This window comes from Myodes glareolus, chromosome 24, assembly GCF_982192425.1.
Source record: "Myodes glareolus chromosome 24, mMyoGla1.1, whole genome shotgun sequence".
NCBI lineage: Eukaryota > Metazoa > Chordata > Mammalia > Rodentia > Cricetidae > Myodes > Myodes glareolus.
Genome location: NC_142049.1, coordinates 16,685,988 through 16,710,818, shown reverse-complemented (window position 1 = coordinate 16,710,818; position 24,831 = coordinate 16,685,988). Strand labels below are relative to the sequence as shown.

Below are 24,831 nucleotides of genomic sequence, written 5' to 3'. Positions count from 1 at the left end.
CTAACACAGCCAGTTAAGTGTTAGCGAATCTGGGTTCCAATTCTAGAGACAGGAGCAGATTCCTGCTAGGGAGACCGTCAGGGAGGCCGAGCACGCCAAGGTCAGAGAGGGTGCAACCCAGTGGACTTGGGTCTATTTATGTGGGCAGCACAGCCATGGTGGGGGGCCCTGGCCCAACGTGGGTAGCATCGTGCCCAGAACTGCTGGATCAGGCTAGGGGATCACCGAGCAGCGGCTGCGGAGCCAAGGAGGGCGCCTCCGGACAATTCCCGAAAACGCGAGCGGCAGGGTGGGGCGGGGCTTGGAGGCCGCCCAGCATTTCCGGGGACACCGTGCAGGACGCTGAGTGTTCACGGTACCCTCCGGGTCCCCGGGGACGGCGGCCGGACGGTCAGGCAGTGGGAGTGTGTCTGTGGAACTTCGGGGCCGCGCGGAAGTAGCCTTGTCGTGGGAGGTAACTCCTTCCAGGTAGGGGACCCGGAGAGATGGGAACCGAGGTCTGGGGGCGCGGGGGTGGGGGGTGACAGGACAAGCCCAGGCCGTCGTTGTCGCCCCCCACCTTCCTCCCGCCCCTCTCTCCCAAGAGGGCGCCACCTGCACGCTCTGATGGGCACCAGCCGGGGCCAGTGGGGGAGCCTGTTGCCATGGCAGCGCAGGAGGTCGGGCCCACGTTCCCATGGTCACCGGGGGCCTCTGCGCGAATCCTTTAACAGTGTCTTTTAACACCGCCCCCTACTCCTGGGCCGAGAGGAAAATCACTAGGAAAAAGGCCTTGGGCTCCTCCTCTGAACGTTTGTGGTTGTGACCTCTGAGTTAGGGCCTTTGTCATGGCTTCTTTCTTCTCTCTGAACAACAAGGTGGATTAAGGGCCAGCAGAGGGAGGAAGTTGGGGTCCTGGGAATGAGGCCTTGACCTCTCCTTAGCTGTTCTAGTCTCCACAAAGACTCAGGAGTCCTGGGTCACATCGGGAAGGTCATCAAACCTCTGTTCACAGTCCCTCACCTGTCCTGTGAAAATGTTATTTAAGAATCACAGGAAGGGCTGGTGAGAGGGCTTGGCAAGATAGGCGTTTGCTGCCAGATCTAAGGACCTGAGTTCTGTTTCCAGGACACAAACGGTAGAAAGCGAGCACATTGTCCTCTGACCTCCACCGCTGCAGCTTGGCTTATGCTGTGGCCATCACATAAGCAAACACACATTAAGTAAGTGGTGGCAAATTTAAAGAAAAAAAAAGAATTGGGGTTCATCGTTAGGGTCACCTGCAGTTAAAACTGGATGTCGTGGAACTGGAGGAGAGTTAGAAATCCCCCTTTCTTTTCCCTTCATTTTCACCGGGGAAGCTGGACCCAGAGATACTCAGTTGTCCCACAGGCAACTCAGTGGGTTGGTGGAAAGGTCAGGATTTGAACTCAGTCTCTTGATTCCTAGGCTGTGGCTGAGAGTGATTCCCCCCCCCCCCCCCCCGAAGTTCATAGAAATAGAAGTTGTATCTTTCTTGCACTTGAGGCCTTGAGCTCTTAATGACAGGTGACCTAAAGATGGACGGGGTGTGTGTGGCAGAATGACTTATAGGGTAAAGGGGCCTGCCCTCAAGCCTGATGATCTGAGGCTGACCCCGAGTCTCACGTGGTAGAAGGAGAGAATGACCTCCTGAAAGTGTCCTCTGACCTCTGCTTACATAATACACACGCTCCCTCCCTCCCTCCCTCCCGTATGTGTAAATAGATGTCTTTTAAGAAATGATAGCGATGGGGCCAGCGTAGCTTGGTGGTAGACCACAATGTTGAGCAGCCTGTGTGAGGCCCTAGATTTAATCTGCAGGACCCAAAGGATAGGATGGGGACAACAAACAAGGGCTGGGTATGGCGGTGCACACTTCTGCCAGCACTGGACAGGCGGAGGCAGGAAGATTGAGAGTTTGAGATTATCCTCAGACACAGAAGTTGGAGGCCAGCCTGGGATACGCGAGGTCCTGTCTCCAACCAAAAGCAAACAAACAAGTGGGAAAACCCGCAGAGTCCCAGAGTCCAAGACCTGTGCACCAGGAAGCCGCTCAGCTCTGCCTGGGGCCAGCCAAACCCTCCCATTTCCTGACATCTTCATGTCATCTGCAATGTTCCCATCATGGTTTTATTGTCTGTCTTATTACATACATTGTAAATCACTATATTCATTTTGGTATCATGTAAACCAGGCTGGCCTTGACCTCTCTACGGCACCAAAGATGGCCTTAAACGTCTGGCTCTCCGGCCTTCATTTCTTGAGTGCTAGATTACAGGCGTGTATACCATGACTTGTTTCATGCAGTCCCTGGAATCCAGCCTGGGCTTTGTGCAGGTGAAGCAAGCGTTTTACCAACTGAGCTACCCCCTCAGGCCCTGGGACCCTCAGTTCAATGTAGTATCTGACAGGAGCCAAACATTCAATCACCCTCCAGCACGGCATCTCTGGTGAAGCCAACAAAGCTGCGGAGAAGGGGAGCAAGAAAACCCTGGGCTGCCCTAAGGCAGGGAAACGGAGCCATGCCAGCCCCCTTTGGGGAGGTGCCTTTTCTTAGTCACATTCTTTGAAAAAGAAGAAGAGAAAAGCAGGTACAAAAGGCTCTGGGAAGAACCAGGATGAATCACTTGGAAATGATCTGAGACAGTCACTGAGAGCAGAAAGCTCATTTGTTCACTTAGTCTACGTTTACTGGGTGCCTGCTGGTTCCAAGCTCTGCCCCGGGGCTGGACATTTAAAACCCTGAGTTGGGCAGGTCTGCTGTCTGCACTCCAGGAGCTTGTGGAAGGGATGGGAACAGAGGGATGAGGTGTGTGAATGAGTGCTTTACTGCCGCCTAATGAGCGCCTTAATGGAGGTCTGAGCTCCGGGCAGAAGGAGCCCCAGGAGCAACTCCGGAAATCAGTTGAAAACAGCGGGATCTAGTCTGTGCTGCCTGGGAATCCTTCTGGAGTTCCGCTAAGCTGGCCCTGGCTCCTACTTTTGCCAAAGTCAAAGGGATGCGTGATTGAAAGTGTCTAAAGACATGGAGTCCAGGATGGGGAGACTCTGCAGAGAAGCATTTGACGAATCGTGACGAATTATGAAGTCCTTGCCTGCAGCAACTCTGTTCATTTCATCAGTCTGAGCCATGCTTAGAAGGCAGCCAGAGAATAAGAAACAGTGTTGGATGAATGAAAAACAAGGGGCAGGGAAGGAGCGATGGGAGAGGGAGGGAGGGACAAAAGACAGCTGCTTATATCGTCAGAAGTGGAGATGGCTTGCAAGTTGAGACAAAACCAGGCTGAAATTTTGTTCCTAGGTACAATGCCCACGTGAGTTCTGCAGCCCACAGATCCCTTGGCCCCAAGTCTTCACCTGGCACACGCGTAGCCCTAGCATGCCCCTGAACCTCTGCAGCTCACTATCCTTGTAGTGGGAATATGGTACAATAACTCTGCTTTCCCTCTACTGTGAGGATTAAAAATTAATAAATGTGAAAAGATCAGCATAATGTCTCACTTACAGCCAGTGCTAAGGGAAATATTACCCGTATAACTGTCAAGCTTGATTTAGGTGGGGAGAGTTTGCCAAATACTTCATGTGGAGGTTACATAGCTATTCCAAATGAAAGATGATTTTTTTTTTACCAGATAAAGGCTTATTTTGTAAGTTCCCTGTTTCTGCAGATGAAAACACTTTAAAGAAATGGTTATAGCTGGGTGTGGTGATACACACCTGTAATTCCAGCACTTACGAGGCTGAGGCTGGAGGGGTATGTTTGTGGTCTGTCTCGGTCCAGCTCAAAGTCAGTCTGGACTTTATAGTAAGACGCTGTCTCAAAACCAAGCCAGGCGGTGCTGGCATACTCCTGTAATCCCAGCAGAGGAAGATAGATCTCTGTGAGTTCGAGGCCAGCTTGGTCTACAAAGCAAGTTCCAGGACGACCAGAGCTATTTCACAGAGAAAGCCTGTCTTGAAACAAAACTGAACTAAACACAAACAAAAAACAAAAACTCAAATCAACAATAACAGAAGGAAAAAAAAAAAAGACAATGTTCTTCAACTTGCCCTAGAGTAGGGCATATGAGCACACGCTAGGCCGGTGTTCTAACAACTAAGCTGCATCTCCCCAGACATTGACAAGAATTTTTTGTTCCTTCGACTGTGCTCAAGCCCCAGAGATCTGGGGTGTCTCACTCACAGTCCATATCTGGCAATAAGAATCCCTGGGATTTTCTGATACTGCAAGGAGTCTATCTCATCCCATCTCTCTATGAATGTGTCACTGTACCATTTCTCTCACCCCACCCCACCCCCAACCCCTGCCCAGACAGGGTTTCTCTGTGTAACACAGGCTGCCCTGGAACTCACTCTAGACCAGGCTGGCCTCAAACACAAGAGATTCGCCTGCCTCTGTCTTCCAGGTGCTGGCATTAAAGGCATGCCCCACCACGACCCAGCCTGATACCATTTCTTTAGGATGGCAAATTTGCAGACTGCCATGGTAGAACATTCCTTGGAATGGCCACCTTGTCAAGACACTGTAGGAGTTGTAGATTGGTGGCAAAACTCATCTTCTATCTCCACTCTTGTCCCTGCTTTCTCTCTCGGTTCAGTATGACAGCCAAGAGCAAGACTGTGTGGGAGAAGTGTCAGCCAGGGTGATTTAAGATGAGAGAAACAGGAGCTAAACTGCTCCTCCTCTGGCCAGGCAGTCTCTGGGGTGGAAACTCGGTTCCCTGAGGATAGAAGTACAGCCTTCAAAAGGCTGTAGCTAGGGGTCTTGGGGCTCAGAGTCAATTTACAAGGGAAGGAACTTGATGGCAAATTGGGAGATAGGTTTTTAAGATCTTTTAAACCTAGCAGGGCCTTAGTGGTGTATGTCTTTAATCCCAGCACTTGGGAGGCAGAGGCAGGCGGATCTCTATGAGTTCGAGGCCAGCCTGGCCTACAGAGTGAGTTCCAGGGCAGCCTGTGCTACAAAGAGAAATCCTGTCTCCAAAAACTAAAACAAAAAGTTTAAATTTTTATTCTTTTGAGACATGGTCTTTCTAAATAGCCCTGGCTGGCCTTGAACTCAATCTGTGACTTAGGTTAGCCTTTGAACTTACAGTGATCCTCCTGTCTCAGCCTCTCAAGGATTACAAGTATGAGCCTGCACCTGGCCTCTTGACTTGAGATCTTGAGAAGAGAGCAAGGTTTCATAAGCTGGACTGGAAGCTGAGCCTCTACTACTTGGCCCTTAGCCTTCTGACCCCATTCTTGCCTGGCCCAGAATGCCTGCCTTCCACCTGTGAGTGGCGGGCACTGGACAATCACTACTTCAGGGTTCAGCTAGGCTAGGCCCCCTGACTGGACAGGCCTCTAGGCAGGGACAGTACAGGAGCTCAGGAGTGACACTGTCAATTTCATGTTTCACCCTGCCTGGGCAGGGACAGGCTGAGCCTTGCTGGTTGCACCACAGCCCTGTCAGGGCGGGGGGATCCCCTCCCAGGGAGTGGCCAGTTCAGGCCCTAACAGGCCCAGTGGAGGCGGTGCTATGTGGTGGGCTGCTTGCCACAGTAGGCACACCCTGGGCTTGGGGCTGGGCAGGCTGGTTCCTTCTGCCCAGGAGAGTTGCAGCCTCAGCATCGTGTTTGCAAGAGGCAGCGGAACCCAAGGGAGCACAGGGAAGGGGCTTCTAAGACGCCATGCTTTGTTGAGGCCATGGGGCAACCTTCAGATAGAGAAGCAATAATAGTCTGGGACATAGGGCATTCACTCCGTGCCAGGCTGCGGGTGGCTTTATGGGTGCTATCTCATCATGTTCCCTAATCATGTCATAAAGTACTGTAGTATTTCCACCACAGGAGAAGCAGCTCACAGCTAGAGAGACTGTGGTCCTCTTAAGGCCTGCACATAATGGGTCATGATGAATTCTACTCTACTTTATGCTCAACCGCTGAACTCCACCACTTAAAGGGGTGTGTGGGGGTGGGGAGCGCAGCTAGGGGCTGTAGAAGGAAGCTGGTCTGGGGAAGAAGTGAGGCTATTTGATTGCATTGGTTGCCAGACCCTGTTGGAAGCTGTCTGAGAGAGCTGAAGGCAGTGCTAGTGCCCACCCCGGGTGGATGCCCTCTGCACTAGAGGGTGCTGCCTGTTCCAGGGAAGTGCCCAGCTCCCAGGACCTGGCAGCCATTGGACAATTTAAAAGCACACACGGACTGGGTTAGCTGCTGTGACTTTCCTATCCAAATGTATCGCTGCTGCAGCTGAGTTGCTGCCGGGCCCCTGGGGAGGAGACACGGCCTCGTGCCTAACCAGGGCAGGGTGGGGAACCGCAGCTGCAGGTTGGCATAAGAGGAGAGCTTGGGGCTACGAGGGGATGGTGGCAAGGAGCCAGGTCCTGGGGAGCTGGGCCACAGCCAGTTCACGTCTGAGAGACCTTGCTAGGCAGCCTGCCAGTCAGCACCCAGGGGTGGGGGAAGGGGGAGGGAGGAGCCTGAATGCTGCCCAAGGAGGGGTGGGTGGGACCTTTGGGTTCAAGCTCCACTGAGCTTGGCAGGAGGGCCCTCCCCCGCATGAACGCAAACAAAGCTACAAGTTCGGAGTGGAACTGAGGGAGCACAGAGCCCTGCTCCCCTGGGTGGGAGTCAGAGGGGGCAGGCCTGGCAAGAGCCCTTTGGCATTATGTTTCATGCATACCCAAGGACATCTTCCTCCTGCACCTGGGCAGAGGCTGTACCAGAGGGCGAATGTTTGTGATAGGCTGACTTGAGGGGGCAGAGAAGCCAGGCCCCGGGCAGATGTGTGTGTTTGTTTTTTCTGTTTTCATCCTTCCTTCCCTTTTTTTCTTCTTGCTTCTCCTCGGTCTCTCCTATTGTTCTGTCAGTTTGTCCTTCTCCCATTTGATTCTCCAGTCATGGTCCATTTCCCTACTCTCCCCTCTCCTCTTCTCCCTGTGTTTGCAGGTATAAAATATAAGCGTCGAGCAGGGCATGGGGGCACACTCCCACTCCCAGCACTGGGAAGGGAGAGGCAGGAGATCGAGAGTGCAAGGCCAGTGTGGGCTACAGAGGAAGTCTTAGGCCACCCTGGGCTATGTATGTGAGCCGCTCTCTAAAAGCAAAGAGCTTAAATATAGCGAAATGCATAGATCCTAAGATCATAGAGCGCAGTACATTTTAACATGTGTACAAACTTGAAAATCCAACATCAGATCAAGATACTGAATCTGTCTGTCATCTCTGAGGTTTCTTCACCTGCCTAGGAGGCATGTGCCCACTGGACTCGGACATCCCTCAGCGCAAGGCAAGTCTGTCTGGGCAGCAGCTGCTGCTGCTTCTCCCACCTCCTTTCGGTTTTCGAGACAGGGTTTCGCTGTGTAGCCCTGGCTGCCCTGGAGCTCGCTCTGTAGACCAGGCTGGCTTCAAACTCAGAGATCCTCCTGCCTCTGCCCCCCAGTGCTGGGATCAAGGGCATGCACCACCACCTCCTGGCTTTTCTGGCTTTCTTTATAGTGTAGTCTTATGAACATTTGACTTCTCATCTTTGCATTGGTGAGTGTGTGTGTGGCATGGGGGCGGGGAGCAGACAGACAGACAGGATGGTAGGAAGAATGAAGGTGGACAGAGGGCCAGACTTAACAACTTGGGGATGACTTCATCTTGCAGGCTGGGGCACGGAGGAAGCATTGCTTTTTTTTTCTTGCTCTGTTTTTTGGTACTCTCTTTCCAAGCTGCACCCCCCCCCCCCGAGTTCTTTGTAAACACTGACGCCTGGCTAAAAAACACTTGCCTACATCCAAGTGTGGCAGAGAGGAGCAGGAGACATATCGTTGGCTTGGGAACCACTCTTTAGCCTACAGGAAGTTAATTCAAAGGCAGTTTTTCTCTGTCAGTCACCCTTCTGTTCCGGTCTGGGAGAGCACACTAACGGAAAACAGCGGAGCCCACCAGGAGCAAGGTACCACATACATGGATTGGAGGGTGCTTTCCCAGGCCAAGAGTTGGGGACCCTCATGGAGACAGCGCTGTGTGGTTCTTACTGGAGCGTCTTGCTAGGTGTGGGGGGAGGGGACAGAAGACTTCTGTCACTGTTCTCTAGGGGCTTGCTGCCCAGTTGGCATTAGACATACTTTCAAAGCATGTGAGCAGGAAATAATTAACAGCCATGAGAGGCCGCATCAGCCCCTGCCTCCTCAGGGATGAGTACAGCCATCAGACAAGCCCTTTGTTGCCAAGACACAAGAGCAGACCAATCCCCTACAGCTTTAGGAGCTACTGATGCCCGGATTTGGACTCTCAATAAATGCTAATTGAGGAGGTAGCCATCGATCAGACGCTGCTCTGGAGTTGGGTGGGAAGCAGAAGGAAATGCTGTAGCTAGCAAACATCGATTTTTGACAAGGGTTTGGTGTGCATGTATATGCATGTGCAAGGATCTGTAAGTTACTTCTCAGGAGCTTTCCACTTTTTTTTTTTTTTTTTTTTTTTTTTTTTTTTTTTTTGAGACAGGGTCTCTTACTTGGCCTGGAACTTGCCAAGTAAGTTAGGCTGGCCAACAGTGAGCTTCTGCCACAGCAGTGTTGGGATTACCAATGTATTTTTGCTCTCTCTCTCTCTCTCTCTCTCTCTCTCTCTCTCTGTTTTCACATAGTTCTGAGATCAAACTCAGGTCTTCATGCTTGCAGAAGTATTTTATTTATTTTTCTGTGCATTGGTGTTTTGCCTGAATGTATGTCAGTGTGAGGGTGTCAGAAGCCCTGGTACTTGAGTTACAGACAGTTGTGAGCTGTCTCACGTGCGTGCTGGGAACTGAACTCTGGGTCCTTTGGGAGAGCAGCTGGTGCTCCTAACCACAGAGCCATCTCTCCAGCCCTGCATGACAAGCATTTTAAGCATTTTATCTACTTAACTGTCTCCTCAGCCCTAGTCCAGGTTTTTAAAAAAAATTTTTATGTAATATTATTATGAATATGGTGAAAAATATGGGCAGAGCTATGTAGGGAGGAAGACATAGAGTCAATTGCTCAGTCTGCAAAGAACACTCAGGAGGCAGAGGCAGGTGGATCTCTGTGCATTTGAGGTCAGCCTGGTCTACAGGGCAAATTCCAGGGCAGGCTCCAAAACTACAGAGAAACCCGGACTAGAAAAACAAATAAGAATATTGGTCACTCAACTCTCGTGGAAGTTTCTTCTGGCATGCTGCTGGACACTGTTTTGACATGTCTTAATTTTTTTCCCCTAAATGAAGAACTAAAAGACTGGTACAAGACGTTCACACATATTTACATAGTTTGACCAAATTATGGCAGCTATGCTCATACCTACACACACACACACACACAGTGTGTGTGTGTTTTTGCACATGTGTGTTTGAAAGATAGTTTCTGACGTCATAGTGCATCATCTCTGAAAACAACAAATTGTATCTTCCAAACCTGGGACTTTATCATACCCAAGAAATACCATGCTCTTATGTAAGAAAACGAACATTAAAGTAGCTATTAAATAATATGTTTTCAACCTAGCACAGGACTTTAAAATTATTGTTAATATAAAATGCATATTCAAAGTGTCCTAGTTGCTCTAACACATTTTCCCCCTCTAAAATACAAGCAAGGTTCACATATCTTTTGTCTTTTAACTGTAAGCCTTCCCTATTTTAACTAGTTTTTTTTTTTTATCTTTTCACCTTCACAAGAATGACCTTTTTGATGAGCCCAAGCTAGTCAGTCTTTTATGTTCAATGTCTTTTATGCTGGATGTATCTGCTTTCCTCCTCATTGTTAGATGTGGGTTAAACCCCACTGGGTTGAGACTGTGACTCTCTCATGGCACTGGATGGGAGGGGCAATTACATCACATTCCTATGGCAGATGATGTTTGACCCCATGGCTAAGATGGTGACCACCACCTCTTTGGCAGAGACACATTTTCCTTTGGACTCTAAGACACCCATGGGACAGGTTCTCAGACATTGTTTCCTCACAGTCTTTACACCCAGCCATGATCTTTGCTCGATTTTGCTGATCTTCCATTTCTACGCTGCCCAGCCGGCACTTTTCCATAAAGAAGTTTCCTTCTCTTCCCTTCTCTTTCCCTTTCTCTCTGAGTCACACTCCGGACTAATGGGTTGTATTTTAATTTGATGCATCAGAAGCCATTACATGACCAAAGTGGTCATCAAACTGTCTCCCGTATCCTTTAGGCATAGCCTCATTACTTGTCGATTTCTTTCCTTTCAGACCAACATAATGTCCTCTCTGCCTTGTGCAGTCTCTTTCACCCTCCAAGGAGCCCGCTTTCCTTTCCCGGGGGAGTGGTGTGCAGAAACCAAGATCTGGAGGCAACGTCTGCACACCCATTATTTTTATCAGTGACTTGATTAAAGGTCTATGGAATACTTAGCCAAATTACAATGACTCAAAACTTGGAAGATGATATGAATATGAAATGGGATGATAGTAGAATCGATATTCAAAATGACCCGTGGGATGAAATTGGGGCCAGAACCAACAGATTTAAGAGTGATAAATTTGAAGTCGTGTGTTCAGCTGAAAAAGTTTATTACATAATTTCAGGTTTGGAGCACTCTTTACTAGGTAGGAACTGGTCCTGAGGATTGTTCCAGGTTGTTAGTTAATACGGGCGAGTAGCAGTCTGTGACTCCTGCCCCGTTCATTCACTCGGTCATTCCTTAAATCAATATTTATTGAAGGCCCGCCTACCATGCACGTACGTAGGCACTGTTCCAGGTGCTCGGGAGGTTTTGAGCCGAAGAAAGCTGTGCCTAACTTCTTTCATTTCATTTATTTACTTAAAGTATTCTTTTTTGGTTTTGTTTTGTCTTTTTTTTTTTTTTTTTTTTTTTGAGACAGAGCCTCATGTAGCACTCACTGGTTGGTGTCCAACTTGTTTTGTATCTGAGGTTGCCCTCGAATTCCTGGTCCTCCTGTTCCACCTGCCAAGTGCTAGACTTTAAGGCATGTACCACCATTTCCAGATGACTTTAAAAAATTATTTTTAAGATAGGCCTGTGGCCCATTCCTTTAAATCCTGCACTAGGGAGGCAGAGGCAGGTGCATCCCCATATTTTACAGAGTCTGTTCCAGGACAGCCAGGGCTACATAGAGAAACCCTGCCCCCCCCCCCCCAAAAATAGTTTTTACATGTATCTGTTTTGTGTGTCTTCAGTCACGCAGGTCAGAGGACACAGCTTGTGGATGTGCATCCTCTCCTTCTACCATGTGGATTCTGGGATCGAATTTAGGCCATCAAGTTTGGCAGCAAGTGTCTACCCACTGAACTACAGCCCCTGACCTTCATTTTTAAGGCCTCTGGCTACCATGTTGCGAAGAGATTGTAGGAGTAAGGGAAGAAGCAGTTGGAGGACCCTTTGTGTAGCCAGGAGAGCAAAAATACCCCAGGGTGGGATGTAGGGAAGCAGTAAGCTTCAGATTTTGGGTTTGCTAGTGGGTTTGGACATGAGGAGTAAGAGACAAGACATGAAACTATAAAAGGATCTCAGGGTGTGGCAATGGTACAGAAATTGTGAGACATTAAGAAGTCTGATTGTAAGAAAGGAGACCTGGGACCACCAAGCGTTTGTCTACCCTGGCTGCTCTCTATTTGTGGGAGGGGGTGGGGAAGCCTGGGAGGTGGGGATGGGAGGACAAAGATGTTGCTTTGAGATTGCTGATATTGTTAGCGGGTGCAGAGTAGTTATTCGACAACCCAATTCTGGGTGAAATGGTCTCATTGCCACAAGAACAATGGACACAGATTTTCAAGTTTTTAATTCTATCCATGCACCCAGAAAAAGCTGGAACGGGTTCCCCAAACCTTGCTCTCTCTGTTGATTTCCCTTCCCATCCCCCACCGCCTTATTTCCCTTTCTCCCTGTCCACTGAAGATTAACCAAATTGACCTCAGGTCTGGGTACCTGCTGGTGAATACCTCTGGTGTCTTACTCCATCCTTAGGGAATCCTCTTCTATGCTCAGCCACGTGCTGGTTGTGGGGGAAGGTCTAGTCTCCTTGGCTAGACCTTCATGCAGTCCATGAAATCCTATTATCCCACTTGAACTAATTCTGCGCCGCCCCGGGCTTCGTGTGGACAGAATTCTAAGCATGGACAACCCAGCAGAATATCTAGATTCTAGACCACGCATAGACCTCCTGCAGAAAAGAGACTGGAAAACCACCAGTCCCAGTGTATGCACAGATCCTGGAACAAGGGGGTGGGGATGGGTAGGCGGCGAGTGGGGCAGGGTCCCGGGAGCCGGAAAGAGGGCGGGTCTGAGTGGCCCCGAGAGACTTGCGCACCCCACATCTCCGAGCTTCGGGTTCCCAGGCTCTGCCCCTCCCCGTGTGTCCCAAGCCGGGTGAACCGATCCAGCCCCCCTCGTACTCCAGCGCCCAGGAAGGAGGAAGGGGGAAGAGCTGGGTGAGAACCAGCTAGGAGGCCGGCCTACCCTCTGACTTCCTGCTCCGCGCCCTCCTCCCTGCGGCGGGGCGCGGGACTCCCACTCGGCTGCACTCTAGGCAGAGGAGCCTGCGGTGAGGCCGCCCACATGACCGTCTTCTCTGCTGCCCCCCAGGTCCGGAGGCGAGGCGGAGGAAGGACTCTGGGGGACCGACCGGGGCGGGGCTGCAGTCCGCGACTCCAGTTAAGCAACCTGAGCCCTAGCCGAAGGACGCCGCTGGCTGCTGTGCTCCGAGTTCCGCGCGCCGCGATGGGCCGGGCGAGCTGCTCCGCCGCCCTGCTGCGCGCGCTGCTGGTGCTGCTGGTGCTGCCGCTGCTGCGGACGACACGGGCGCTTGGCCCCCGGATCAGTGTGCCGCTGGGTGAGTGCTGTGGGGCGCAGCCGAGGGAGGGGAGCGCGGGTGGCCACGACAAAGGAGCGGTTCAGTTCCAGTAAGACCCCTTCCCTTTTCAAAATGCTGTGGTCAAAGCGAGAGGGAAGGGAAGCTAGGGAGTCGAGAGCCCCTTTCTTCCATTTTCTGTGGACCTGGAGAGGGCCACTCTCTCTCACCGTTGCTGCTGCTGGTCTCCTAGGAGGGGGTACACTCAGCACTGTCTGGGGGCCTCAGGTGCTGGCCATCCTGCCTACTCATGTACTTGTCTTTGATGCTGATCAGAGCCAACCAGGGAGCCACCCACGACACGGGGCTGAGAGGACTGCTGCTGGCCGCTCTCTAAACTCAGGCAGAAGCCTGGTGCCTGGAGCGGGGCGGGTGGGTGCCAGGTCTTTTCTCCCTGCCATTTCTGATTGACCGACCTGGAGGGTACCCACACACACACACCTGGACTTGGAAACTTACATTCCGAAGACCCTGCAGGACCCTAACTAGAGGGACCTGAGAGTATTATTATCCTGGTTGACCGGATTCCTTTCCTGTCGCTTTTTATTAGTCTCTGACTGCCTGTGTTTTCACCCCTCCTCTCTCTGTCCCTGTCTCTGTCTCTCTTTCTCTCTCTCTTCCCCTTGGTCTGATTGTCCCTGACCCTTCTCCTGGGGCCCTCAAGTTTTGGAAATTTAGAGACTTGAGTCTTTTTTGTTTTGTTTTTGTTTTTTCGAGACTTTGAGACAGCGTTTCTCTGTGTAGCCCTGACTGTCCTGGAATTCACTCTGTAGACCAGGCTGGCCTCGAACTTGCAGAGATCCACCTGCCTCTGCCACCACCTTCTCCTGGCTGGACTTGGGTCTAAAGCCCATCAAGTAACCCCTATTGCCTGTACTCCAGTTTCCTCCTCTGCAAAGGTGGCTCAGGCGACCTTGCAAAGCCATCTTGGGAAATTAATGAAAGTTGGTGCATTGTGGGCATCAGGCACATAGGCGCCAACAGATACTGTTTGGTCAGACCCCTCTAACTTGCAAGCAGTCACGTGTGAGTTAGGACAGAATGTGCGTAAATTAGAGGTTACACACTAGAACTCCACCAGACTTCCTTCTCTTTATTGCATCCCCACCCCTGAAAGCATCCCATTTGCAAAAGTGTAGAACCAACTCTTCAATTATAAGGCCCCTAACAGGATCTGAATCTCTTATCGGAAACATTACTGGTGCTCCAAGTTCAAATTCTGCCTTGGCCATTTAGTTCCCATGTGACCTTGAGTAAACAGTTTCTCTGCCTTGATTTCCTCATCTGTAAAATAGGGATATTAGCACCTTGCTCAAGGCTCAACCCATTACTTGTTGCAAAGTCCTTAGGATAGGGCTTGGTACAGAAACCTCTCTGCCGGTGTTTGCTGTCATTCTTGTTATGCTAAACTTGGACCAGTCCTGCTTGGAGCTGGGCGGTTCTCCATGGGGTGGAGATGGTTCCAGAGTTTTAGTTCCACTGCAGCCCCTTGGGAGTTCTGTTCTTGGGGCGAGGAAGGACTGAAATCGGAATTTAGGATCGCTGCTCTGCTACTTTTAAATATTTAGTTTGTGTGGGAGTGTGCAGGCACACGCAACACATGTGGGAGGTCAGCAAGGTCAGAGGGTAGCTGGCAAAGTTCTCCTGCAGCCATGTGGATCTCAGCTGTTGAACTCAGGTCATCAGGCTTGGTGGAGAATGCCTTTTCCGGATGAACTGTCTTGCTATACCACTCTGACCCTTTTTTCCTTCTGAACTAGGCATGGGACCCGTCTTGCTTTAGTCAAGTTACCTCTGAGCCATGCCCGTTGCTGGTTCTGTCCTTCTGTGTCTCCCTAGACCAGCGGTTCTCAACCTTCCTAATACCGTGATGCTTTAGTACAGTTCCCTCCTGGTGACCCCAACCATAAAATGATTATCATTGCCTCATCACAACTGTAATTTTGCTACTGTTATCAATCATAAGATCTGCGTTTTCTGATGGTCTTAGGTGACCCCTGTGAAAGGGTCTTTCAACCCCCAAAGGGGTCAAGATCCACATATTGAGAACCATTGCCCTAGACCCTTAGACCCTCTCAGCTTTAGGAAAAAATGCAGGGCCTACAAGGTGGGGGTAATTGCCCTGGGAGAACTCTTTGGGCCACACCAAACAGAGCGGGTCTTATGTCTCAGGAAGTGGTGGGAAGACCTGAAAGAGGAAGAGGCCCTACTTCCTGGGAGAACATCAGCCCTTGGTTAACTCCACAGTTCCAGGACCTGGCCAGCTTCCATGATTTTTTGGGCTGCCACAGGTGGGCAAGGGATGTCTTGTGCACTGTACAGAGATTCAGCTGAGGGGTTGAAAGGGCCTGCAGACCAAGAACTGTGTTTTGTGGGCTAATTCTGTCAGGTTAGTGGGACCATTTCTAATCCTCATCACGACCTGCAGTGTTTCAGCAATGGCCAGCCTCCTGAACACTGGGTGTCTCTCCACATTTGACTGAGCTGCCATGCTACCACAGTGCTCCACCTTCCTGGGCCTCCACAGTACCCTTCGTCCCTGCTTCCACTCCCTCTTCTCCCATGTATAGGCAGGTTCTGTGGCTAGAGTCCCAAATGGGGAATGCCCTGGTGACCGAACAGGCTCACCCTTTGAGTCTGCCCTGAGACAGTTTCCTGTCTCATCCCTGGGGGCTCGTTAGATGTTCCTGGCAGTGTGCCCATTCTTGGCAGGCTCGTGGTGACCATGGGGTGCCTGGCCTGGAGCCCTTCAGCCTTCCGAGACAGACTTCCCAGGGATTGCACAGAATGGAGACCATACCCCTTTTGCCGCCACCTGAACTGAATTCACATCCAAGCCCTCCCACCCTCCAAGGACCTGAGGCTTAGGGATAGTGGGCTCTGTCTGTGATCAAAAAGTCCCTTGAAGTGGGAAGTCCAGTTCACTCTGCATCTAGGGTTTCTCATGAGACCTCTCATTCCTATTGACAGTTCTTGGGAGTCCTCAGGATGGAGGGGTCCTTGTGACCTCACCTGATGGTCAGTAGAGGGAAGGAAGACTGGGACATTTTGAGTGGGTGTGGGGGAGCATTCCTGCAGACTCCTGAAACCAGCTGGAAGCCTGTGAAACCTGCACTTCTAAGAAGAGCACAAAATTGGAGTTCTTTTGCCCTGCAAACTTCAGGGCCGTAATGTGGGGACAAGAGCAGGAATTAGGCCTTGCAGCCTGGCCCGTTTAAAAAAACAAAACAAAGCTGCTGCCACGGCCTACTGAAGTCAGGCAGAGTCCCTTTATTTGGGCAAAGCAAAAGGGCTATTAATGTCCCCCAGCCCCAGAAGCATCCCGCTAAAAAGCTCTGGAAACAGTGTATGAACCAGATTGGAATTAAATCTGTAGACCTGCAAAATGCAGTCAACAAAACCCCATTGAATGCAGAGAACAAGGCCCTTGGCACGAACCAGCTGCCCGTCCTCCGGCCTGGAGCAGGCATTCAGAGTCAAGGCTGCCTGAGTGGCCCCTGTGCTGGCCCCCTGCTTTGGTTGCCTCTTGTCTGCTTACTGACCTCCCTCCTTGATGTGACCTCAGCCCGGCATGAGACTCTGAAGCTCTGTCTGTTCCTGAGTCTTCAGAGGCAAGTAGTCGAGAGCCCTAAGGATGGGTGCTGAGAGCCGGGCTGGGAAAACTGGCTACTGCCCTTACCAAGGACACACCATAGGGCAAGCTACGGCCTTCTTAAGCCTGTATCTGTATCCACATGACAGGAAGAATAGCGGGGCCCATCTCCCAGACTCCGGAGAGGATTATTGAAATTATGTATGTAAAGTGCTTGGCACGGGTCCTGACACGCGCAGCCTGCCCAGTGGAAGGCAGCATGCTGCTTTGCTCAAACCTACTGGCCTCACTCCGGGAGGTGCCTGCTGAGCACCGGCAGTGTCCTGGACTCCGGGAGATGCCAGCACAGCTAAACCCTGCTCTGCCCTGGGGAGGAGCTGAAGCAAGGATCCCAGGGTTGGTGGGAGGTCATTCCCATGGGGACCCGCTTAGGTTTGCCCACTTTTGAAAAGTTCCTGGTTCTGTCCTTTTAAAATGTCTTCTGTGTCTCAAGACTCTTCTCTGCTTGAGACCGAATTTCCCCTCGTGATCCTCCCGGCCTGTCCTTCTGCGCTGTGGTCTGTGAAGGCCCATTCAGTTGGTGGTGTGTGTGCCCAGAACACTAGGCTTGCAGAGTGTAGGAGGAGCCCCTTGATGTTCTGTATAACACAGGCATCATCTGATGATGGGGCCTGTTTGAAAGGCTCTGAAAGGTCACGTAACCATTCCTACCTTCCTGTTAGCCCTTTCTTAGAGCCCATCTCCCCGTCCCATCTCCATGGCTGTTTAGGCTGGGTCAGGGCTCAGAAGCCTTAGGTTGAGCCCTCCCTGCTTCCCAGGAGAGAGAGGATCAACAGAACTAATCCTGTGATGTAGTTGGATTTTTTTTTTTTTTGGTCCACCAGCTCACAAATAATGACATGGAGACTTATTATTAATTATGAAAGCTCGGCCTCAGCTTAGGCATGTCCCACTCGCTCTCATAACTTAAATTAACCTATTTATTCTAGTCTACGTTCCGTCGCATAACTCATGCGGCTTTCTCTGCTTCTGACTGGTAACTCTGCCTTCTCCTTCCCAGAATTCTCTCTCTGCCTGGAAGTCCCGCCTATACCTCCTGCCAATAGGCCATTCAACTTTTTATTACACCAATCACAGCAATACATTTTTTGTACAGTGTACAAATATCCTACAACAAGTGGTCCAGGCTGCCCTCTCTCCAATCAGCATCCTAGAAAGCATTCTCTCTCTCTTTTTTTAAATATTTCTTATGGTTTATTTAACTTTTTATTTTATGTACATTGGTATGAAGGTGTCAGATCCCCTGGAACTGGGTCTTCAGACAGTTGTGAACTGCCATGTGGGTGCTGGGAATTGAACCTGGGTCCTCTGGAAGAGCAGTCAGTGCTCTTAACCGCTGAGCCATCTCTTCAGCCCCCAAAGCATTGTCTCTTAAGACTGCATTTTACAGCTGGGCAGTAGTGGTACCTTTAATCCCAGCACTCAGGAGGCAGAGGCAGGCGGATCTCCATCAGTTCGATTCCAGCCTGGTCTACAAGAGGTAGTTCCAGGACAGCTAGGACTGTTAAACAGAGAAACCCTGTCTCAAAAAACCAGGGAAAAAAAATTGCGTTATACAGCCACTTGTCTCCAATTATCCCTTGCTTCTGGCCTCCTGTCCTGGGAAGGTTTGTCTCATGGGGACAGAGTCTTGACAAGGGACCTCTCTTGCTGTTCTGAAGACCACACACCTCTCACTTGCTCATTTGCCCTCTAGGATCTCCCTGGTTCGTGCGTGCCACAGGGATACCTCCAGCCCTCCAGATCACGGCTGATGTTCCAGTCTTGGGAACCTAGAAGGATAGATAGGTAGTGAGGGGACGGGTGCAGCTGAGGATCACAGAGGGGAGCGATTGATCTACGTCAGGTTCTCCCTCCCAAATCTATGGTTCTGCCTCTTCTAGGGCCCATCTGGAAGTCTTTCCTTTAGCCTGGACGGCTAGCAGAGATGCTTTGGGGAGGGGCTTCTGGTAGGTGGAGAGAGAACCCTTATTTCTCATTCATTCCTCGTTCCTCCTTTCTCCTTTTTTTTTTCTTTTGGTTATTTTCAAGACAGGGTTTTTCTGTAGCTTTGAGGCCTGTCCTGGAACTAGCTCTTGTAGACCAGGCTGGCCTCGAACTCACAGAGATCTGCCTGCCTCTGCCTCCCAAGTGCTGGGATTAAAGGTGTGTGCCACCACCGCCAAGCCTAGGGAATTTTGTTTTTGTCCATTGCTAGAGTGGAACCCAGAAGGACAGGGCCTGATGGCTGCCAAGGAAACCCTCTGCCATTGCGCTACACGCCAGCCCTGGCCTCATCTTGCTCATCCTCTGTGAGAGGTACCTACTCACAGAAGAGGAGGAACACCGTCTGCACGCAGTGCCCACTGGGCTAGGCACCTGTGTTGTATTGTTTCACCCATTGTAGAAAAGAATGCTGAACTCCAGCGGAGCCACCTCATCCTGGCAGGGTCATGCCTCACTAAAGACAAGAGACTGTGCCTGAGTCAGTTTCTTCACTGACTCAGGAGCCTCATTCTTTCCTAGAGACCAGCTGCCTCTCGCTTCACCTGCCAGTCACACAAAAGTGGCCGAGTGGTCCAGCTCAGCCCTGTCGTAATTGATCAGCTCTAGTGAGGGCACTCACTCCTCAAAGAGCAAGGGAGCCAGCTGGGGCCCCTGAGGGCACTGTCAAACTAGATAGCAGTGGTCTTGACTGGGAAAACGGGTGCACATGTATCCGAGGTTTGCACACGAGGTAGGATGGTGGGCAAAGCCAGTCTGGGGTTATATTTGCCTTGGCTTCCAAATGACTTGGAAATTTTTAATTAGTAACTGATATTTAAAACTTAGGAAATGTTATATAAAAACCCAGATTTCCGGCTGAAGGGGAGTCTGGCAAGGCAGTGCCCGCTTTCCATTCAACAGTAAGCAACCGGGCCTCAGCAGCCACCTCCTCTTTCGAGGGCCCCCTGCCTCCAGATGGTTACACTCCTACCAATTCTGTCTCCCTTGCCTGGCACCAGGGTGCCAGATGTTGACCACAGAAAGGCTGTCTGGTGTGTGAGAAGGTGAGAGGAAGGGAGGGGAGGGCAGTAGGCAGGAAGGGGAGTGCTGTGTGCTTCACCCATCCTCTTAGTCCTCCTGTGGGCTCTCCACGAGGGAGGAGGGTGACCTGTCCCCAGGCAGTTCCACAGTGATTGGTGATGAAGTCAGGATGCCGGGGAACCTTAGGACTTCCTGACCATCCCCCACATCTCTGTGGCCCGTTTCCTATTTCCTGCAGCATTTTTAGCTGCCACATGTCTCTTTGTGGTCTTTGGGATGCTCTGACTGACCAAGCTGCCCCTGTGCTGGAGGGTCAGACACATCGGGGAGCGGGAGCCTTCGGTACCTCTCTGCTGTCAATCTAGGGCTTCTCTCTGGACAACAGCACCTCAAAACGAGGAACTCTGACCCGCGTTCAGTCAGCAAACATTTGTGACACACCTCCTTGGAGGTCACCTGATCGGGTGATATGTACATGGGGTAGCAGTGTGAAAAAGATTTGCTCTGGATCCTGAAAGTGCTCTTCTGTGTGGTGGGAGAAAACAGACCCAGACACCTCGTCATAAAACAGTGTCGCTTGAGCCTGTGACAGGTGTGACGAGCCTGGCAAACCCTTGTCTGGCTGGAGATTCAGGCAGGCTGTAGAAGGGCTGATAAATTCAGTTTAGTCAGAGGGAGAACTGTATCACAGAGCTGCCTGTGACCAGTGCACCCTTGAACTGCACCGGGCGTCGCTCACGACACGGGTCTTGGGCGATGTTCACCACCTCAGGCTTTGCGAGGTGGTGGTGACTGTTCTTGGAGAGCCTCCTGCTGGAGCGCAGGGCCCCTGGGAGGCTACAGTAACCTGGGGGGGGAGCGGTGGTGGAGTAGTGAGGCCGGGTGGGTCTGAGAGTACTGGAGGGGGCACTGGCAGAATTTGATGGTGCGTGGCATGTGCGCGTGGTTTGTGCCAGCAGAGGAGAGGCAGAGTGAACACAGTGAAGCTGGACGGTAGTGAGACAGCGGAGCTCAAGGCACGGAGTGAGAGGCCTGAGGGGGGCCCAGGAGGGTACCTTTGGAGTAAGTCATTGCTTGTGCTTGTGTGGGGCGCCAGAATCTGTATCACTGAAGTGGTCGGTGCAGACACATGACCCTTCACAGAGTGTACAGGAGAGAAAATCCTTGACAGGCCAGAGAGCAGTGCCGCCAGCACAGGCGAGTGTCTCCCCTCTTCCACATCCTCCACAGGTCAGTCCCACCCGTGGCCTCCTGGAGGGGCTGTGGGACTGAGTCTACATGGACCAGGATGTGTACGGAAGGCATGAATGACCCTTGCGAGTCTTTGGGGCCCAACACTTGAAAACAAGCGTGTGATGGGGTCTAGGGTACCAGTGAGATGCTTCCTGAACCATGAGGGATCTTCCACCAAGTGTTGAGCTGGATGAGGCCAGTTCCCTGGAAGAGGGAGTGGGAGGCGAAGGTGAAAGCGTGGGCCAGAGCTCTCGTAGGGAGTTTGCCCTTGTTTCGAGACAAAAAAGTGGCTTCTGAAAGGGACAGACTGTGTTTGAGGAAGCCAGAAGTCGAGGTTACTCATGCTCAGTGGCTCCTGTTTCTTCAGAACAAACTTAGAGGCATCTGTGGGGAAGAAGGTGGGCAGGAGGGAGAGGCCACAGGAGAGGGAGAGTTAGAGTGGCCAGCCACTGAGCAGGGGGGCACAGGAGCTGACCGTGGTCCTGGGTGACCCTTAGAGGGGGCAAGCAGAGGTCAGGCCCTGAAGGTGTTGACGAGGTACAGGTCCTGTGGCTTTGGCCAACAGGGGTTGGCCAGCTCACAAGAGGGACATTTGGGAGGGAAGCATTCTAGAGTAAACTCACCCCTCGAGCACAAATGTTTGCTCATGCTCTCTCTGGTGTATCATCATCATCATCATTATTATTATTATTATTATTATTATTATTATTACTGGTTTTGTTTTTGAATCAGGGTCTTGCTGTATAACTAAGACTTTCCTTGAACTTCCAGTAAGTTCTTCCTCGGTCTCCCAAATGCTATAAAAGCTTTATTTTTTGTGGGGCAAGAAGGTGGATTGAGTCAGTCTTGTGTAGGCCAGGCTGGGTCCAAACTTGCTTTAGTGCCGAGGATGACTTCGGACTTCTGAGCCTTTATACTTTTACCTCTCAAGTACTTGGATTACTGACCGCCATACCTAGCCAATAAATGGACTCTTGACCACTTCAGCCTAGGGCAGACTTTGGCACATTGTCCTCCAGTCTTCCACAGTGGGTCTGACTCTCTCGCGAACTCTGCCCTGGCCTTAGCCCGTTGATGTCGACCTTGGTCCCGAGCTTACATAGCCTGAGGACTAGGTGGCTGTTTCCTGCCTAGTAACTGGGTGGTGTGGAAGGAGGAAGTACATCCAGGCCAGTTTGCTGCTGACTCTAGCAAGTGGGTTCAAGGTTCTGGTGACTTGGCATGGTGTCCTTGAGAGGTAGCCACTCAGGAGGCCTTTCCCACCCCTGCAGAAGGCTGCTTCCTTGCTCTGACTCTACAGGGAGGCTGGTGTTTTCTGGTCACAGCCTGCTAGGACCTGTAGAGGGCTAAAAGTTAGAGCTAGGTCAGCATCTCCCTGTGGTGGCTCAGGAGCCACAGAGCAGAGAAAAGTGGGGTGCTACTCTGCGTCAGCCCTGCCCAGGGTGGGGCTAAGCCATATTCCTGTCTTAAACCAGAAAGCTCCAAGCCTCTGACTGAGTCACAGGGAAGGGGAGTCTTGGTGAGGCTAGGGACTGAGGAGTTCCCACATCACTTCCTGCTAGAATGAGGTGTGTGACCCTGAAGGTGGCAGCCCTGGAATAACCCCATCCTGTCTTTTTGAGGGATGGGGCACCCTTGGGGAGGATAGGCTTTTGGCAGCCACTGGCTCAAGTTGCCCAGAACCCATGGGGAAGTTCTGTCCTGACTGGGACAGCAACCATAGCCTCTAGTTAAGGGATAAATAAACCCCAGGCAGCGAGACAGGGAGGGTAAGTGGATCACACTCAAAGCCAGGAGACCGTGTGGGACATGTTTTTTGACACAAGAGGTACAACCACACACATAAACACACATACATGCGCGTGCGCGCGCGCACACACACGCACACACACACACACACACACACACACACACACACACACACACTTCCAGTCACCTCTGCACACAGAGTACCAGGAACTCACGCACAAGCCTGGACAGGCCCCAGAGTTCCGTGCACATAGACACACAGACACACAGACATGGGCAGGCTCAGGCAGAGCCTTCCACACAGACATCCACACAGCCACTCTGTCACTCTGGAGGTGGCACTAGACGGGTGGGAGTTGGGGCAGTCACAGCACTTATAACACATATCCCGTTTCTGAGCTGATGTGACCATGAGACCCTTGTGGGTCCCCGCTCAGGCTCAGGTGGAGTGGGCCGGCAGTGTAACCTCACAGGAGGGAGGCCACACCCCCTTGTCCTGCCCTCTGTGGCTTGTTGGGCTGGATTTTCCTGCAGGGCTTTTGGATTTTGTTTTTGAGCCACTCGAGTGTTGATCGTGTGCCAGGCACCATGCCAGCGCAGGGAAAACGTGTGCAAAGTTGTTTTGAGTAAAGCGCTCAGTAAGTGTGGGTTATTATGGACATTATTATTTACATACGTAATCTCGTTTCTTCTCATAACAACTCTGTGAGGCAGAGGGCAATTATTGTTCCCATTTTGCAGATAAGGAAAGTGGGGCTCGGAGAGGTTAAGTGGCTTGCCTTCTGAGCAGTAGAGGCTGGATTGGAACCTGGTCTCTGATGCCAGTATATGCTCTCAATCTGTCCAGTGGGCTAACCAGTGGGGAAGACCTAATGAAATCTGCCCGCAGGAGTGGAAGGATCACTGGCAGCCGGGTTCATCAGCACACCATGGCTCTTAAACTTGAGACACAGGGTGGAAGAGGGGAGAGAGGAGGGCAAGCATGGAGGGCGGTCCCCACGTGAGAAAGCAGGCTGTGCAGGCCCTGTGCTCGCTTCAGGGCTGGTGCCACCTCCCATCCCGTGGTCATTTTGTTCCGTGTGCTTCCAGCAGACATGAGGGGTCGTGGACCGCCGGCACCCAGGCTTCCCTCCAACCTGGCTTGCCTTTGTCTGAGGGACCCTGGGCAGCTTGCCATCCACCGGGCTAAAGTGGAGGGGGCGTTGAGCTGCCACCTGGAGCTTGTGCTTATCTCGGACTCTTGGCATTTCTGTGTCTGGACGGAATCCAAGGGTGGCTTCCCGCTTAGAGCTGTAGGTCCCACCCAGGTGGAAATGCCCTCCGGTGTAGGCAGATAAGCCTTGGCAAGCCAGAGGCAGCCCGTGCTTTCAGAAAACCTTGAGGGGTGCAAGAGATAAAGAAGGGGTGCAGGAACTGTGTGCCTTGATCTCGCTGAGTCGCGTGGGGCTCCTGTGAGCTGCGTTCTCCGTGTTGTCCGAGTTATACACATGAGAAACCACAGCGGAGTGAGCGGCTGTCGTCGGGAAGGGCCTGCTTGGTGCCCCTCAGAGTGTTGTCCTCCTCCCGAGTCACCTGGAGCTGGCCCGGTGGCTGTCTTGCAGAGCAACAGTTTCAGAATCTCTGGGGAAGGCCTAGAGTCCAGATGTTTCAGGGGTTGGGGGGTGGTGGAGCTTTCTCTCGCCTCCCAGTGTGAAGAGCTGAGGGTTGGGCGTCTTGGACGTAAGGAGTTAAGAGTTGGGAGAAGAGGCTCTTGGTAGTTTAAAGAGAGGGCACCTTTGGGTGACTGCCTCTGGTGCCAGTGGCAGAGTTAAGCTCTGACCTCAGGACCTTTCCTCGTGAATTATAGTGCAGCCCCGTGTCTAACTCTGGGTTACAGGAGGGTGCCAGCCACACATATTCCCCTCAAACTCCTAGTCCTCCCTGCCACCACCTTCCATTCCCGGGAGACCTCCTGGAGAGCAGCTATGGGCCCCTCCCTGTCCATCATCCTATTGACTGGAGATGGTAGCCATCCCACGTGTCCCAGCAGGCTTATTGGAAAACCCCGCCTGAGAGCTTCTTCAGCATCTCGTGCCATGGTGAAAGGCTTCTGTCAAAGGACTGGTGTGTCTTCCTGTTCTTGAGTAGTGAGAACCAAGTTACTTCATTTCCCTTTTCCCTGTGGCCACCAGGGGTCTTGGTGCTTAATGCGGAACCCACCCCTAAGAGCTGTGTGAAGACCGTGTGACCTGCTTATGTGACCTCTCTTCCCCTCCTAGCTTAGAGGTCTTCTTCAGCTCGGTTTTTCTCTGCTCCTGATTTTAATGCTTCTCTTTCGCCACTTTCTTGCATTGTGTTTCCTTACCTCTTTCTGGAACCAGGC

General features: G+C 51.6%; 1 protein-coding gene across 2 annotated transcripts in view; it reads left to right on the top strand.

The window, feature by feature from the left end:
• The first annotated feature begins 309 nt into the window (after window positions 1-309).
• Sema4b (semaphorin 4B) overlaps window positions 310-24,831 on the top strand; it is a 40,393-nt gene continuing 15,871 nt past the window's right edge. Inside the window, exons 1-2 of one of the 2 annotated variants that reach the window (XM_087901375.1) lie at window positions 310-468; window positions 12,565-12,811. In XM_087901375.1, coding sequence (XP_087757501.1) covers window positions 12,700-12,811 — 112 coding nt within the window. In that variant the 5' untranslated portion in view covers window positions 310-468; window positions 12,565-12,699. Of the gene's footprint in view, window positions 469-12,477; window positions 12,812-24,831 lie in introns of those variants that run through there. The other variant, XM_087901374.1, reaches the window with a different exon arrangement.